Source organism: Choloepus didactylus, chromosome 2 (assembly GCF_015220235.1).
Source record: "Choloepus didactylus isolate mChoDid1 chromosome 2, mChoDid1.pri, whole genome shotgun sequence".
NCBI lineage: Eukaryota > Metazoa > Chordata > Mammalia > Pilosa > Megalonychidae > Choloepus > Choloepus didactylus.
In genome coordinates this window covers 184,750,870-184,764,218 of record NC_051308.1, presented here as the reverse complement: position 1 = coordinate 184,764,218, position 13,349 = coordinate 184,750,870, and the positions used below count along the sequence as shown (strand labels likewise).

At 37.4% G+C, this 13,349-nt stretch overlaps 1 protein-coding gene across 8 annotated transcripts in view; it reads left to right on the top strand.

The window, feature by feature from the left end:
- Positions 1-13,349, top strand: part of NFIA (nuclear factor I A) — a 385,493-nt gene that overhangs the window by 244,218 nt on the left and 127,926 nt on the right. For all 8 annotated transcript variants that reach the window (XM_037827066.1, XM_037827069.1, XM_037827070.1 and 5 more), the window contains one exon: positions 3,619-3,693. In XM_037827066.1, the coding sequence (XP_037682994.1) occupies positions 3,619-3,693 (75 nt within the window). The remainder of the gene's footprint in view (positions 1-3,618; positions 3,694-13,349) is intronic.

Below are 13,349 nucleotides of genomic sequence, written 5' to 3'. Positions count from 1 at the left end.
TTTTTTGAATAAATGAATGAATCATCAGATTTGCCTATTAGTGAGACAACTCTGGCTGCAAAGTGGAGAAAGACTGGAAGGGAGGCAAAAAATGTTGGAGAACATGGTTCGGAGGCTATCCCATCATGCTTGGTGAGAAATGGCAAGAGGCGAGAAGGTCAAGACATAGTTAGGAAATGGAATCAGTGGGAGTTCATGAACAGGAATCAAGGATAACACCAAAACTTGGAAAACTGGATGAATGATGGATGGTTCAGATGCATAAGAACGGGATTTGGCGGGGAGAAGAAGAGGAGTTCAGCTTTGGACATGTTGAGCCTGAGGTACCTATGGGCTATCTGGGAGATGTGTCCAATAAACGTTTGGGTTTATGTGTTTGGAACCTAGGAAAGAGATTGTTTAGTTTCCTTGGCTGTTCAAGCAAAGGCCATGAAATGGGTTGAGTTAAACAATGGGAATGTATTTGCTCATGGTTTGAGGCTGGGAAAAAGTCCAAATCAAGGTGTCATCAAGGCGATTCTTTCTTCCTGAAAACTGTGGAGTTGTGGGGCTGGCTGCCAGAGATTTTTAGTCCTTAGCTTGTTACATGGTAAGGCACATGGTGGCCTCTTCTCACATTGGTCTATAGATTCATTCACCTACTCCTTCAGCAGATATTCACCTCTCAGGTGAATATCCCAGGTGATTTGTCCCAGGCTTTGAGGATATAGTGTGAACAAACCAAACATTATTCTCACTTTCACAAATATTATAGTCTAGACTGGTATCTGATGTTGTGGAAACAGATAAAAAAAAAAAAATCCGAAAAAAAACTTAGGATATGTAGATGGATGGATGGATGGGTGGATGGATGGATGAGGGAGAGACAGAGAGAAATGAGCACAGACCCTGGAGAACACCGAAATCTAAGAAAAAGGAACAACCAAAAGAGGGTGGTAGTTTGAATGGAAAAATACAGGTGTTTTTTCCCCTTTCAAGTCTTTGGGCCAACTAATTTTTTGAATATATTGTTTGCTTTATTTGTGTCAGGATTAAAGTATGTGTATTGTCATTCATTCTGTACATAAATTCATGTCAGATCATCTTTAAAATAAGGAATTTCAAAGATTGGAACTAAAACAAGTATCAGCCCACAAGCAAGTGATGCTGATAAGAGTTGAGCAAGGCTGGAGATAAACCCAGATTTTCCTATTCAGCTACAAATTTCCTATCTATTGTTGTATGTGTTTTAAGTCAAACTTAATGTACATTGTGGTTGCATTTCCTTTATTATGGATAAATATGATGTTAGTGGTGTCACAAAGGAATGAGATGTTATGGTCTGTTTGCTAAGACCTCATTAAAGAGTTTTTATTTTATTTGTCTTTTTTATTTCTCAGCTCAACCCAAGAGAAGACATCTCAGGCACTTACCAAATAAAAGTTAATTAAATACCTGGGTTTGGGTTGTTTTGAGAGGTGAAATTTCTTAAGCACTTCTTCCAATGAAATTTTGCCATTTTATTTTTAAAAGCAATTCTTGATTATTGCATATCCTAAAAAAAAATAGAAGTTTATTCTAAAATATCATAGTTCTATGTGTCTGATACATAAAAGTTGTTTTTTCTTTTAAATTTCAGTGAAAATCTTTCTTATGCAAAAATCCAATATAACCAAAACTAAAAGAGTAATTCTTGTAGGCCCATTTATAATCCTCTAAAACATTGGCCATTTGTGAATGTGTTCATGTGCATGACATTTAACAAGTTTATTAGTGCATATACTGTGCCATAGGAAAGCTTTCTTTACCTTGGTAGTGGGCAAAGTCTAGCTTTTATCAATAGCATAAATTTTATTTCTGGATTGTTACATGTTCAGATTGTTCTGTTTTCTAATGTTATATTTCGTAAAGGCATTTCAAAGAACAGTTTCAAAACACAATTATTTCAATAAAGTTTCAGTGGCTGAGTGATTTCAAATGGAGTTAAGAGGTCGCCCTGGTGGACATTCTTACGCACTATATAGATAACACTTTTTAGGTTTTAATATATTGGAATAGTTAGAAGTAAATACCTGAAACTTCCAGACTCCAACCCAGTAGCCTTGACACCTGAAGACGATTGTATAACAGTGTAGCTTACAAGGGGTGACGGTGTGATTGTGAAAACCCTGTGGATCGCACTCGCTTTATCCAGTGTATGGATGGATGAGTAGAAAAATGGGGACAAAACCTAAAGGAAAATAGGGTGGGATGGGGGGGTGGTGGTGGTGGTGATTTGGGTGTTCTTTTTATATTTTTGTTTTTTATTCTTATTCTGATTCTTTCTGGTGTAAGGAAAATGTTCAAAAATAGATTGGGGTGATGAATGCACAACTATAAGATGGTACTGTGAACAATTGATTGTACACCATGGAAGATTGTATGGTATGTGAATGTATCTCAATAAAACTGAATTAAAAAAAAAAAAAAAGAGCCATCTCAGCAATCAGAAACCAGTGGATCAATGCCTGGGGCCTCCAAGCTTTCCAGGGGGACCTAGGAAATGCTTAAGAATTGGGAAAAAAAAAAAAAAAAAAAAATTGGCTTAATAAAAAAAAAAGACAGTAGAAATTTAAATTAATAAATGTTTAATTAAAGGTCTGTGAAACCTTAAAAAAAGTTATTTCGAAGAACAGTTATTTCAAGAATCCCTTCAGCCAACAGCTTCCCCTATAATTTTAAAATTTTAAAGCAAGCAATTAAGCTGACCCTAAAGATAGATCTCTTAACTAGAGTCTATGTGATACTCATAAAATCAGAAAGATGTAAAGGCAGATTGGGAAGCTATACATCACTGATTATATATTCCTTGCCATTTATTAGTCTTATGTTTCTGAATATAACATAAAATTAAATGAGCAGTTAGTTGGTGATAGATGTAGTATCAGATACCTTAAAGACAATTAACCATCCAGTAAAAAATGAAGCAGATACAGAATTCAAACTTAAGCAATGTTTTGAACCATTTACGTATTCTCTTTTCTCAAAAAAATTAAACCAATACACAAAATGTTCTTGTTTTCTAAACAAATCTGAATTTTTATTTATGTTTAAAGAACTTGTTTTCATGTTTCAAAGGTTCAAGCTTGCTTTTCCTGTACCAGCTTTTTAAAGATTTCCCCTATGGAACCTCTAGAAATGAAGGGAACATGTTTAAACCTTGTTGATTTGAATGAATGGATAGCTAATCCTGATCAGATGTTTCTTTAGAATATAGTGTTTAAAAACTATTATGGAATTTCGCTATCTTGGTTGATTACTAGGTCTGCTGTTTTCATGCCAATTGTTAAGATCTCAGAGGTCACTCAGGGTAACCATTTATTTTCAGTAGTCTTTTGTTTCAGATTTCCTGTTGATTTTTTTTTAACCATTTCGAAAATCACCCAGTGGTTGTGTCACTGCTTTCCATAACCTCTAGATTCAAACCAAAAACCCATCTACATAACTAAATGACTGTGCCCTCCCACATAAACTCTGACTAGAGCAGAGTATGAAATTAGACATCACTTTTTTAATCATAATGAAACTAATATTTAGAATTCTGTTGTCAAATGTCTACTATTTATGACACTTTGTTTTCTTTTGTTTTTGTTTCCCCAGGACATTTGGGCTTCCAGGACAGTTTTGTCACATCAGGTGTTTTTAGTGTGACTGAGCTAGTAAGAGTGTCACAGAGTAAGTATAATTTTGCTTTGATTTAGTACAGCTTTACCTTAGGATTGTGCTTACCTCCTGCCTATGCTTTTTAGAGACACAAACAGCTTTCAGAATCCCCTTTTCATTCACCCATTGGAAGAATTTTGCCATGAAGTTTGTTTGACAGCCAAGAATTTAAATCAGGAAAAATTAAATATAATTTTCATGGGAGGCATGGGGAAAGAACTGAAATCCTGAACACCTCACATATTCCTTAGTTTACAGTGTGAACTCGGTTAAAAAAAAATTCAGAGGTTTCCCTGATTTCTAAGAAGTTCTGCATTTTTAAAGAATTTGCTTTTGACCTTTAAAGAATGCTAATGCCTTCAGCATGAGTGACACAGTACAGCATGATCGTTACCAGCTTGTCAATACTCACTAACAACAGTGAATTAAGAGTACCTGTCACCACCCTGTTCCATTGATCAAAGGGTCATTGATTGAATTTTTGCTATGACATAATCCAGACAGTCCAAGGAGAAGGTATAGGATTTTCTCTCTCTCTCTCTCTCTCTGTCTCTCTCTCTCTCTCTCATACACACACACATACATACACACATTCTCGCCTTTCCTAAAGTGCATCTCTTTGTTTCTATTTAAAAGTGTCTACAGTGGCTATGGTGTTCTATGCCTCAACAAAAAGAAGGAAAAATAAATGCCAATTATTAAAATTTTATCTTTCACCCCTCCACCCCCACCTACCTCAAAAACTACTTGTAGATAAAATTTACATTGTTAAGTTGGTTTCAAGCTGCAACAAATCTCTTGTGGAATGAAGTGGAGTAAAAAAATAAATATTTTCATTTCAAGTGCACACCCACCATTCATTGTAGTATGGTCTTGCAGGATTGACGCAATAAGCCAGTCCGTGACAAGATGTCAGGTCAAGCAAGCTAAACATCCCTGATCCCACAGCCTCTGATACTCTGTTCTTATTTCAGTTACTCATAGGCTGGAAGATTCTTAGGTGTCCAGAAAGTGGGATACAAGGTGGGGGCAGGAAATCTGGGGGTAGGATGGTAGATGAAATGAGAATCTAATGACTTCTGAGCACTTACAATCTGCCAGGCACTGTGCTAGGTTTTCATGTCCATCACATAAATTAATCCTTGCAATAAACTTGTCAGTTAAATTACCCCCATTTTACAGATGAATTAAATTGAACCTCTATTTAAATTGGTCACCCAAAGTCAAACAGTGGGTTAATGGTTGCACTAAGTCTGTGTTATGCTACAATCTATACTTTAGACTGGCTGGAGGGAAATTGAAACTACAAGTGTTTTGGGAAAAATAGCTGGAAGGTAACTGCAGGTGGTAGAGTCTGGAAGTTAGGGACCCTTGGCTGGTGTTGGGGTATTCCAGTGTGGAGTGGTTGGAACACTAAGGAATGAGGCCTTAGGAGCAGCAGGTGGTGACTCAGAATGGAGAAATTGCTACCATAACACTGAAGTGTGTTTAAAGGAGCAACTACTTAAGTAGAGATTAGATTGCCTTGTAACCTGGAGGACATGTGCTGCCCTAGTTATAGCACAGCTGGGTAGCCAGTTATTTGCCAAAGACAAATAATAGTTTATTTCTGTGTATGTGTGTATTTTACTTTTTAAAGACTTTTGAAAGTAGCCAGTATCCCACATTTTTCTTGTAATTGTAATAATAATGGAGAGAATAAATACTGGAGTATACCTGTCTAGTGTCATTATCATTGAGCTCTTACTGGGATCTAAACATAGGCTTAAAGAGTGAAAAGGAAAAAAAATAAAAGTCCGTTTAACTCTAAGATTGGAGCACTAGACCTTTTTATTCCATCCTGGCTGCGGTAATACTCCTACACTCGGTCTTCATTGCCACCAGTGTCTCAAGACTTGGGGGTTATATGAGATGGCCCACACTGTTCAAAACCATCCCTAGTATCACATCCTTCTTCCACTTCCTGTATTTCCCTTTAAGGTCTTGTATCCCAGGGCTTATCAGTTTGAGCTTGATTAGGCCTCTATTCAGTCTAAGACAGCATGGCTGCCAAGTGAATTCTAAACCCGCCTTCAAGACTGCCAGAGGGTCTGGCTGGACCAGCGATTGAATTTGCAGAGGGACCTGGTTTTGTTTCCTGTCCATGTTTAGGGGGTTGTGTAGATGCCGGGGCATGGTGAGGACCCTTCGGCTCTTGAATGCTCATTGATTCTGTACGCTGCTATGTAATCGCTGTAGGACTCAGTCACACGTAGCCTCATGCTGACTGAAACTGTTTGGCAAGAGTGGGACTGGACTGTATCAGCTAACTCATGGCTCCAGGCCAAACTGGTCCACTGCAATCCAGAGCACCCCCTCTCTTGGAGATCTTTAATCCAGGTTTGTCAGGGTGTATTTCACAAGATTGTTATGGCTGCTGGGCTAAAGATCCCCCCAGCTCAGGTTTCCTCACCCACACACCTTTCTGCAAGACTTAACACTTAGAGAAGCCACATGATGGAATTGAAATTGGAATCTTTAACCCTTCCTTAGAGTGCTGCCACCTGCCTTGTGTTGGAAGAACTGAGTCCATTTTAGAGTTGCAGTGGAAACTTTTATACTTGAGTGGTGCTGGGGTAAAGTTCTGCATCCTTGAAATAGAAATAAGCTAACTGGCACAATAAGAAATAAGTTGATTAAAAATAAGCTCATGATGTTAACCCTGTTAGGGCTGTGATGCAATAATAATATGAAAAAGGATAACATCTAGTATTTATTAAGCATATACCATGTACCAGACATTATGCTGGGTATTTTATAAACATTATCTCATTTAATCCTCCCGTGATTAGCCTTATTGTCTGTTTTTTTACCAACGAAGGAGACCATGAGACTTAAAGAGGTTAAGAAACTTCTTCCTTTACCTGCAGTCTCTGGCTGCAGACATTTATGTCATGACCGCTCCTATATCTGCATTATAGAATTAAATAGCACTCAAGGATTCTGTGCTTTTAATGATTTATCATTTCTTGTTAAAGTTGATAAATTTATGGCTTATTAATTTGGGCATTTTTTAAAAGGTTAAAATATTTTCATGTAAACCAAAACAAGTAAAAATACTTGATTAAATTTTTCCTGGGTGTTTTTAATAGCCTCAGTTTCTTAGGAATTCTTCCACTGTATTGCAAATGCCTTCTTAACTTCATCTTATCTATCCCAGTCCTAGCTGGTCCCCCAATTACACCTACTTTTAATCACATATATGGTCTGGAAATTTTACACTAATAGTGACCTTAGCTTGACATTTCCCCCTCTTTCTGGATCTTCAGTATTCAGTATTCAATATTCAGTATTCAGTATATATCAAGATTTACTTTTCCCATGTACTAGTTTCTGTTTTAGCTTTTCTCCTTTTAAATTTAATAAGGGGAGGGAGAATGCTATTTCAGTATTTCCTCATGAGAAAGAGGAGGCAATGGCAGAGAAATTCAAGAGAAGGCTGCTGGCTTAGCTTCACAAATACAGAGGTGAAGGGGTCAGGCGACAGGGTTGCTTGACATTAAAATTATACTGATCCGAGGCATGGAGGTGTTGGAATCAGGAATACTTGCTGGCAGACTAAACCTGCAGTTTCCCACTATCTCCCTTCCCATCCACCCTTTCCTATTTTGCATTATCATCTAAAGTCCAAGAAAGGAAATACTGTTTCAGCAGCAATTACTGTAGCATAAAAATAAGTATACATTTGTTCCCTTTCCACCTTTCTCCCCACAGAGAGGACCATCTGAAGGTAGTTCTACTTATTTGTTACTTTGTTGCAGGGGAGGGGGAATACAGACCACAAGACACTCACTGTGCCAGAGATTTCGAAATAGAGAAGTATTCTCTGCTTTGAGGGAGGAGGTTTACAAGTGCTAACAATGTGGTTCAAAATCACTAAAGTTGTTTTAGCATAATACTATGAGGAAAGAGACAGGAACCATCTGTTGAAATGGCTCTTACATGATGCTACATTTTCAAACAAAGACTTCTAAAGGCATTTTCAGATTGGTCTCCTTCCCGTGAAGTTGCTACAAAGATAGCCCACTCTACTGGCTGCTAAATGATTCTGCCTAGCTAGCTTTCTGTCGGCACCCACTCTTTTGTTTATTTTGCACCAGTGTTTTCCTCAAAGTATGTGCTTTGAGGCTGTCAAATATCCTTCCTGGTATGAACCCAGAAAGTTCTCCCTAAAAATCCTCTGCTTCTGCCCATTTCCTTCTAAAGTGCTGACTCTATTTTACTTGAAGTTGGTGGAGTGACTCTGAAACCTTAAATACTTCACTGGGAAGGAGGAAAACCGCAAATACACACAAACCATTGTGACTCTGGCCTGGTGGGTTCTAATTTTTCTACCAGTGGTTTGTACACCCGAGCCGACTGCAAGGGTTAAGTAAACTTCGTGGCTGGGAATGACTTCATGGCCCCGGAATTTTGAAAAGCCAGGGTTCTCAGTATACTGTGGCCAGCCTTAGAGTCTTTGGGTGTGAAAACCACTCTCAGTTACCCAGACCGATTTTGGTTCCTGTTTGCACTGCTGCAGAATCTATTAAAATCCAGCAGCTGAATTGTCCTGGCTCTGCCACAAAGCTGGGCTGCTGGGTTGGCTACAGGATTCCCGAGCTGTTTGTCAATGGAGAGTGGGAGTGAATGGAGCCAGACTTCTGCCTCAGCCTGGCATGAGGTGGCACCCTAGTGGCTGTTTTCTGCCTTAGAAATGTGCACAATTTCTATTCTCCCACAGGAATCGTCATTAAAGAGCCAAAGAGCAATTCATGTTCAAACTTCTTTTTTTTTCTTTTAAGTCTCCAGGTCTTTTGTGTACCCTTGAGTACCCATATTCATACACTTAGATTTTCCGACCAGCAATTTAGTAAGAACTATTGACAATATTCTAAACCGATACAATGGAATTATAAATTATAATAGTTACAAAACTAACTCAGCTACATGGTACAATAAGAAAATGAAGCTCCTTGGTAGGAATAAACCCAAACTTATTGCTCTTACATAGAAGGACTAACAAGGAAATTGGTATAGGGTAAGAGATTCCAAGTGCTCAGTTTTTTGGGGGGGTGCCATTTAAATATTTGCAGAAACTTAAATCTCTATTCAGGTATGTTTGGGGTGAATATTTGGATTTGAAACTTGCTTTTCTGAACAAATGACCTCTTGGTTCTCTTCTGTTAAACACTATCGCTGCAATCATTGTGTGGAAATTAATTTTAAAAAATAAGTCCAATAGGCCTAGAAGAGCTTAAGCAGACTCTTCTTTTGAAAGAAACCATTTGGGTTTGAGCATTAAAGGAAGAAACAAAAAGATTATAATAAAAAATAGACTGCAGCCGTAGCATGAACAGTTGCTGTGACCTTGCCTTTTGTTTGCCATTACACAATTCAATGGCAGTCCACTCAAACTATGCTCTCGATCAATATCCTATTAAAGCAGCACAAAAAGTCTCCATAAACTTAGTGGTTAGCTATGTTTATAAATGGAACTCAGCATAATTAGATGGTCAATAGCAGGCCCTACTAGTAATTTTAAAATGAACATCACACATTTTATATCTGTAGAAGTCAATGGAACCTCTTCTAGAGTGAGGCTATAGTATGTAGCAGACAAAAGAATGGGCGTCCCTGTTTTTAAAAAAATCATTGTCTCCAAAATGCAGTGTTTCAAGAAAATCTAAGTTATGAAATAGAAAAATGTTGTTTGGCCCTATATATTTTTTTCATTTTGCCTATCTAAGCCACCTTATTTTGAATATATTCTGACATTACAAATGTTTCATTTTCTAGTTTTAATCAACCCCTCATAGAAAGATAAAATTATAAATATTGTCATACTCTTAGTAAGAAAAATAGCAGTTTGGCTGGCTTAATTTAGTGGATTTCCTCTACTATAGTTCAATAAATTTTCAAAATAAATATTGAAATTGAATTAGTTCAGAGAGCTATTTTGTTGTATAATTTTTTTCTTTTAATTTTTTTGACATATTTGGGGTGACTATTTGGACAGTAAAGCAGCAAATGACATGGATTGGTATTAATAGAAATTTTCTTCAAGCTGTGCTTTCTTCGGAATCCCAGGTTACTGTATGGGCAGCTAAACATGATTTTTCCTTTCTTACCCTCTTTACCCAATAGAGACTGAGCCACGTAAGGTGAAAGGTGTCCCCATTCTGCGGTTGACTCTGGTCTCAGCTGACTCAGCCCTACAAATTGAGACGGCATACCTTGTGTTTGAGGTGTGCCCTGATGGTTGTGTAATGGATCATCCTGTTGGCTGAAATTAGAACTATGGCAAGAATAAGCTTATGACATCAGCAGATCCATCAGTCGATGCTCTGCATGAACATTTGGTTCTTTCTGTTACATTCATAAACCTGCAACCTTCCTGGTTAGAGGTGGCAGTGAGAGTTCTCACGGCAGGATTTGGGTAACTTTTGTTCTCTGTTCTCAGCTGAAGTGCCTGCTAAATTTATCAAACTATGAACACTCTTATAGTAAAAATTTGATGCAGAACATGTAATAATTTGATGTACATATTAATTTCTTGATTTCTATTAGTATGTTCATCTATTTCTAATAATTTCTAGATAACTTGTTGGCTATGCTTCCTATGTGTAATATATTATATAAAATTTATATTCCAGATGGCAGCATGGTTTCATAAAATAGTCCAGGATATAGAGTTGGGGGGTAGGGGTCAGGCTTTGCCACTTATTAAATCTATGACTCTAAGTAGTATTTAACCCGTCGGCTGTGTTTTTTTTTTTTTTCATAGATAACAATCACTTATTCAGTCAACAAATATTTATTTATCCCCTTCTGTGTTCTGGGCCTAAGTCTGAATGCTGGAAATAGTAATATCTCTCAGGGGTGTTACAAGGATGAAATGAGAGAGTATCATGTGTCTATCATAGAGTAGATGCTCAATAATGATAGCTACCAAGATTATTACTGAACAAAGCCTCTGTCCCTGATCTTTAACTCTGTCCTTGCGCTGACCATGCTATCAAAAAGTTTTATATATATATAAAATAAGAAGGACCAATTTTACAATTTGGGTTCTAAAATTCAATTTATTAAAACAAATCTAGTGACCCCTTCAGAGTTAATAATGCTGATGAAATTAGAAGCATGCCAATAATAGATCAAATACATCCACTTTAGGGAGCCAGAAAATTCTCATTCCTCAAGTTTTCAGCTGAAGCCTATGTTTCCATGTAATTCTGGAAATTGCTATCCCAGGGTATCTCATGGATAACAGGATGTTCTAAAATTCTCAATCTAACACTGACACACTAACAACTTTTTAAGTGGCCAGCCATATCTGGGTTATTTATATCAGAGGTTTTGAAAAGAGTACTTAGTTATATACTATTTGAAAAATTCTCTATCACTTATGTTGTGAACAAAATCTCCCTGCGAGTAACAGCAGCATGCTGGGGCCATTGGTGACAATGTGGCTTTTAGTAAAACTTTATTTATGTACTCATAAGCCTCAATTTTTTAGAACAGATATTCATATCCAACAGATGGAGAAAGGACATTTTGGGATTTTCAGAGCCCTATATTACCCACAAAATAAATGTTACTGAGATTTTGGCTGGAATATATTATATATTATCTATATTGGTAATAATAGCTAACCCTTGCTGATTAGGAAGACTGTCTCTCGTGACTCTGTAAGCATGTCTAAGATGAAATTGCTGGAGTTGATACTCAGGAAAGCCACACATGAGGTCAATTACTGGAATTGAGGATTTCTCAATAGATGGAGGGGGGAAAATTAAATAGTTCTTAGTGAAAATATTGAGAACTATTGTTATAGACAGCTATGGATTAGCAGGTTGTTGGGGTGGAACTATGTTGACGTAGTTTGTTTCCTAATAGCTAGTGGTCAGATAGTCCCAATGCACTCTTGGTTAAGGGGCTTATGTTTAGAAGCCCTTCCCTGGTTTATAGACCATCGTGGTGAAAAGATCTCTGAGGCTGTCAAATCCATCCTCTATCAGGGAAAACTTAGTCCCATGGCTGAAGCTGTTTCAGGTACTAAACGGGTACCACAGTTGACCTCAACCAAAAACTAAGACAAGAGGATGCTCTAAAATGCAGAAAATCAATTTCAGTCCCCAAGGCCGAAGCCACTAATGCAGGAGATCAGTCAGCATTGCTAACCCCTCCACAGATTGCTCTGTTAGACCAAGTGTAAGGGCCCTTTGTCCTATGAAACACTGGTTGACATTCTTAACACTAACGACCTGTAAAAACAAAGAATGAGAAGGACAACAATGAGATAGATAGAAGTTTTGCCAGTTAAGTGGTAGGTGATAATTATTTTTCTATTTAAAGTCTTGTTGAATTCATCTCCCCATTCATGAAAGACATCTCTTGGGGCAGAAAAAGGTATGGAGGAAAAACAGGGTATTTGGAAATAAGGGTTTTGCCCTCTTTCATTGGGTAGATATCTAGAAATGTCTAGGTTCAAGCCCTGTTCTGTCGTTTATTTAGCTGTGTGGTCTCAATCATGTTGTGTAACCTTAGAGTGTTTACGTTTTCTCATTTGTAAGTGTGTAATACAAGTGCATATTCCATTGGGGTACTCTGAGGATTAAGTGAGATAATTCAGGAAAAACCTAGCACATTGCCTGGCACATAATAATTGATTGATAAATACTGTCACATAATAATTGATTGATAAATACTAGTTCTTAGCCATTTTTCATTAACATGCTCTTATAGTTTCAGTCCATTTCAATAAACATTTATTGTATGTGTTAATATATGAAGGGTCCTGAGTTGTGTACCAAGAGGAATAAAGAAATAAATAGGAGACAATTCCTTCCTATATAGCAGTTTATATCTAAGTTTCTTGAGATCCCATACCTTCTTTATGGTAGTAAAAGTTCCTGAGTACACTTAATTGACAAATTGAGCTCATAATAATTATCTGTCCAAGATAAACCAACTTCATGATTTGGGGTGGGGTGGATGGAGGGTATCGATGAATTGTTCCTATTTTAATAAAAGGGAAACATTTTTCCAGAAATAAAAATTCCTGTATTTGCCTTCCTCTAGTACTTTTACCACAACAAACACACATATTCCTTACCTTGTGGCCACAAGATGTGGGTGTTTGAAAACGGGGCTCCAGCAGATGTCCTGGATGGGGTTAAAAACATTCTACTGACTTTTGGCACCTTATGCTGCATTTCATAAAAAGCGTTGCTTAAATCTTTTAATAGCAGGGAAGTTCATCTTCATATAGGGGGAAATCCTCATTTGAGTTCAGTGCTTTTCTTTTATGTTCCTGTTTGGAAAACCATACTCCTAGCCTGCCTTTAGTCAGACCTTTTAAGAGTGAAGGGTAGAAAAAGATCAGCATAGGGTTTACAGACCAGAAATCTGCTTGGCAAAGGAGTTGCTGAAGACTGTGGTGTAGAAGCTGCAGAGAAAGTACCTTTATGATTGATTTCCATTCAAGTCAGACTGACTGCAGTGTGGTCATTTTTCTAACCCATAACTGCTCACACTGCAGCAGTCTGCTATCTGCAGGGTGTCTGAATTATAGCAGTCTATGTCCGTGTTACCTCTTACACAAATTACTTACCCTGGTTTCTTTTTCCATGCAAATTCATCAGTTT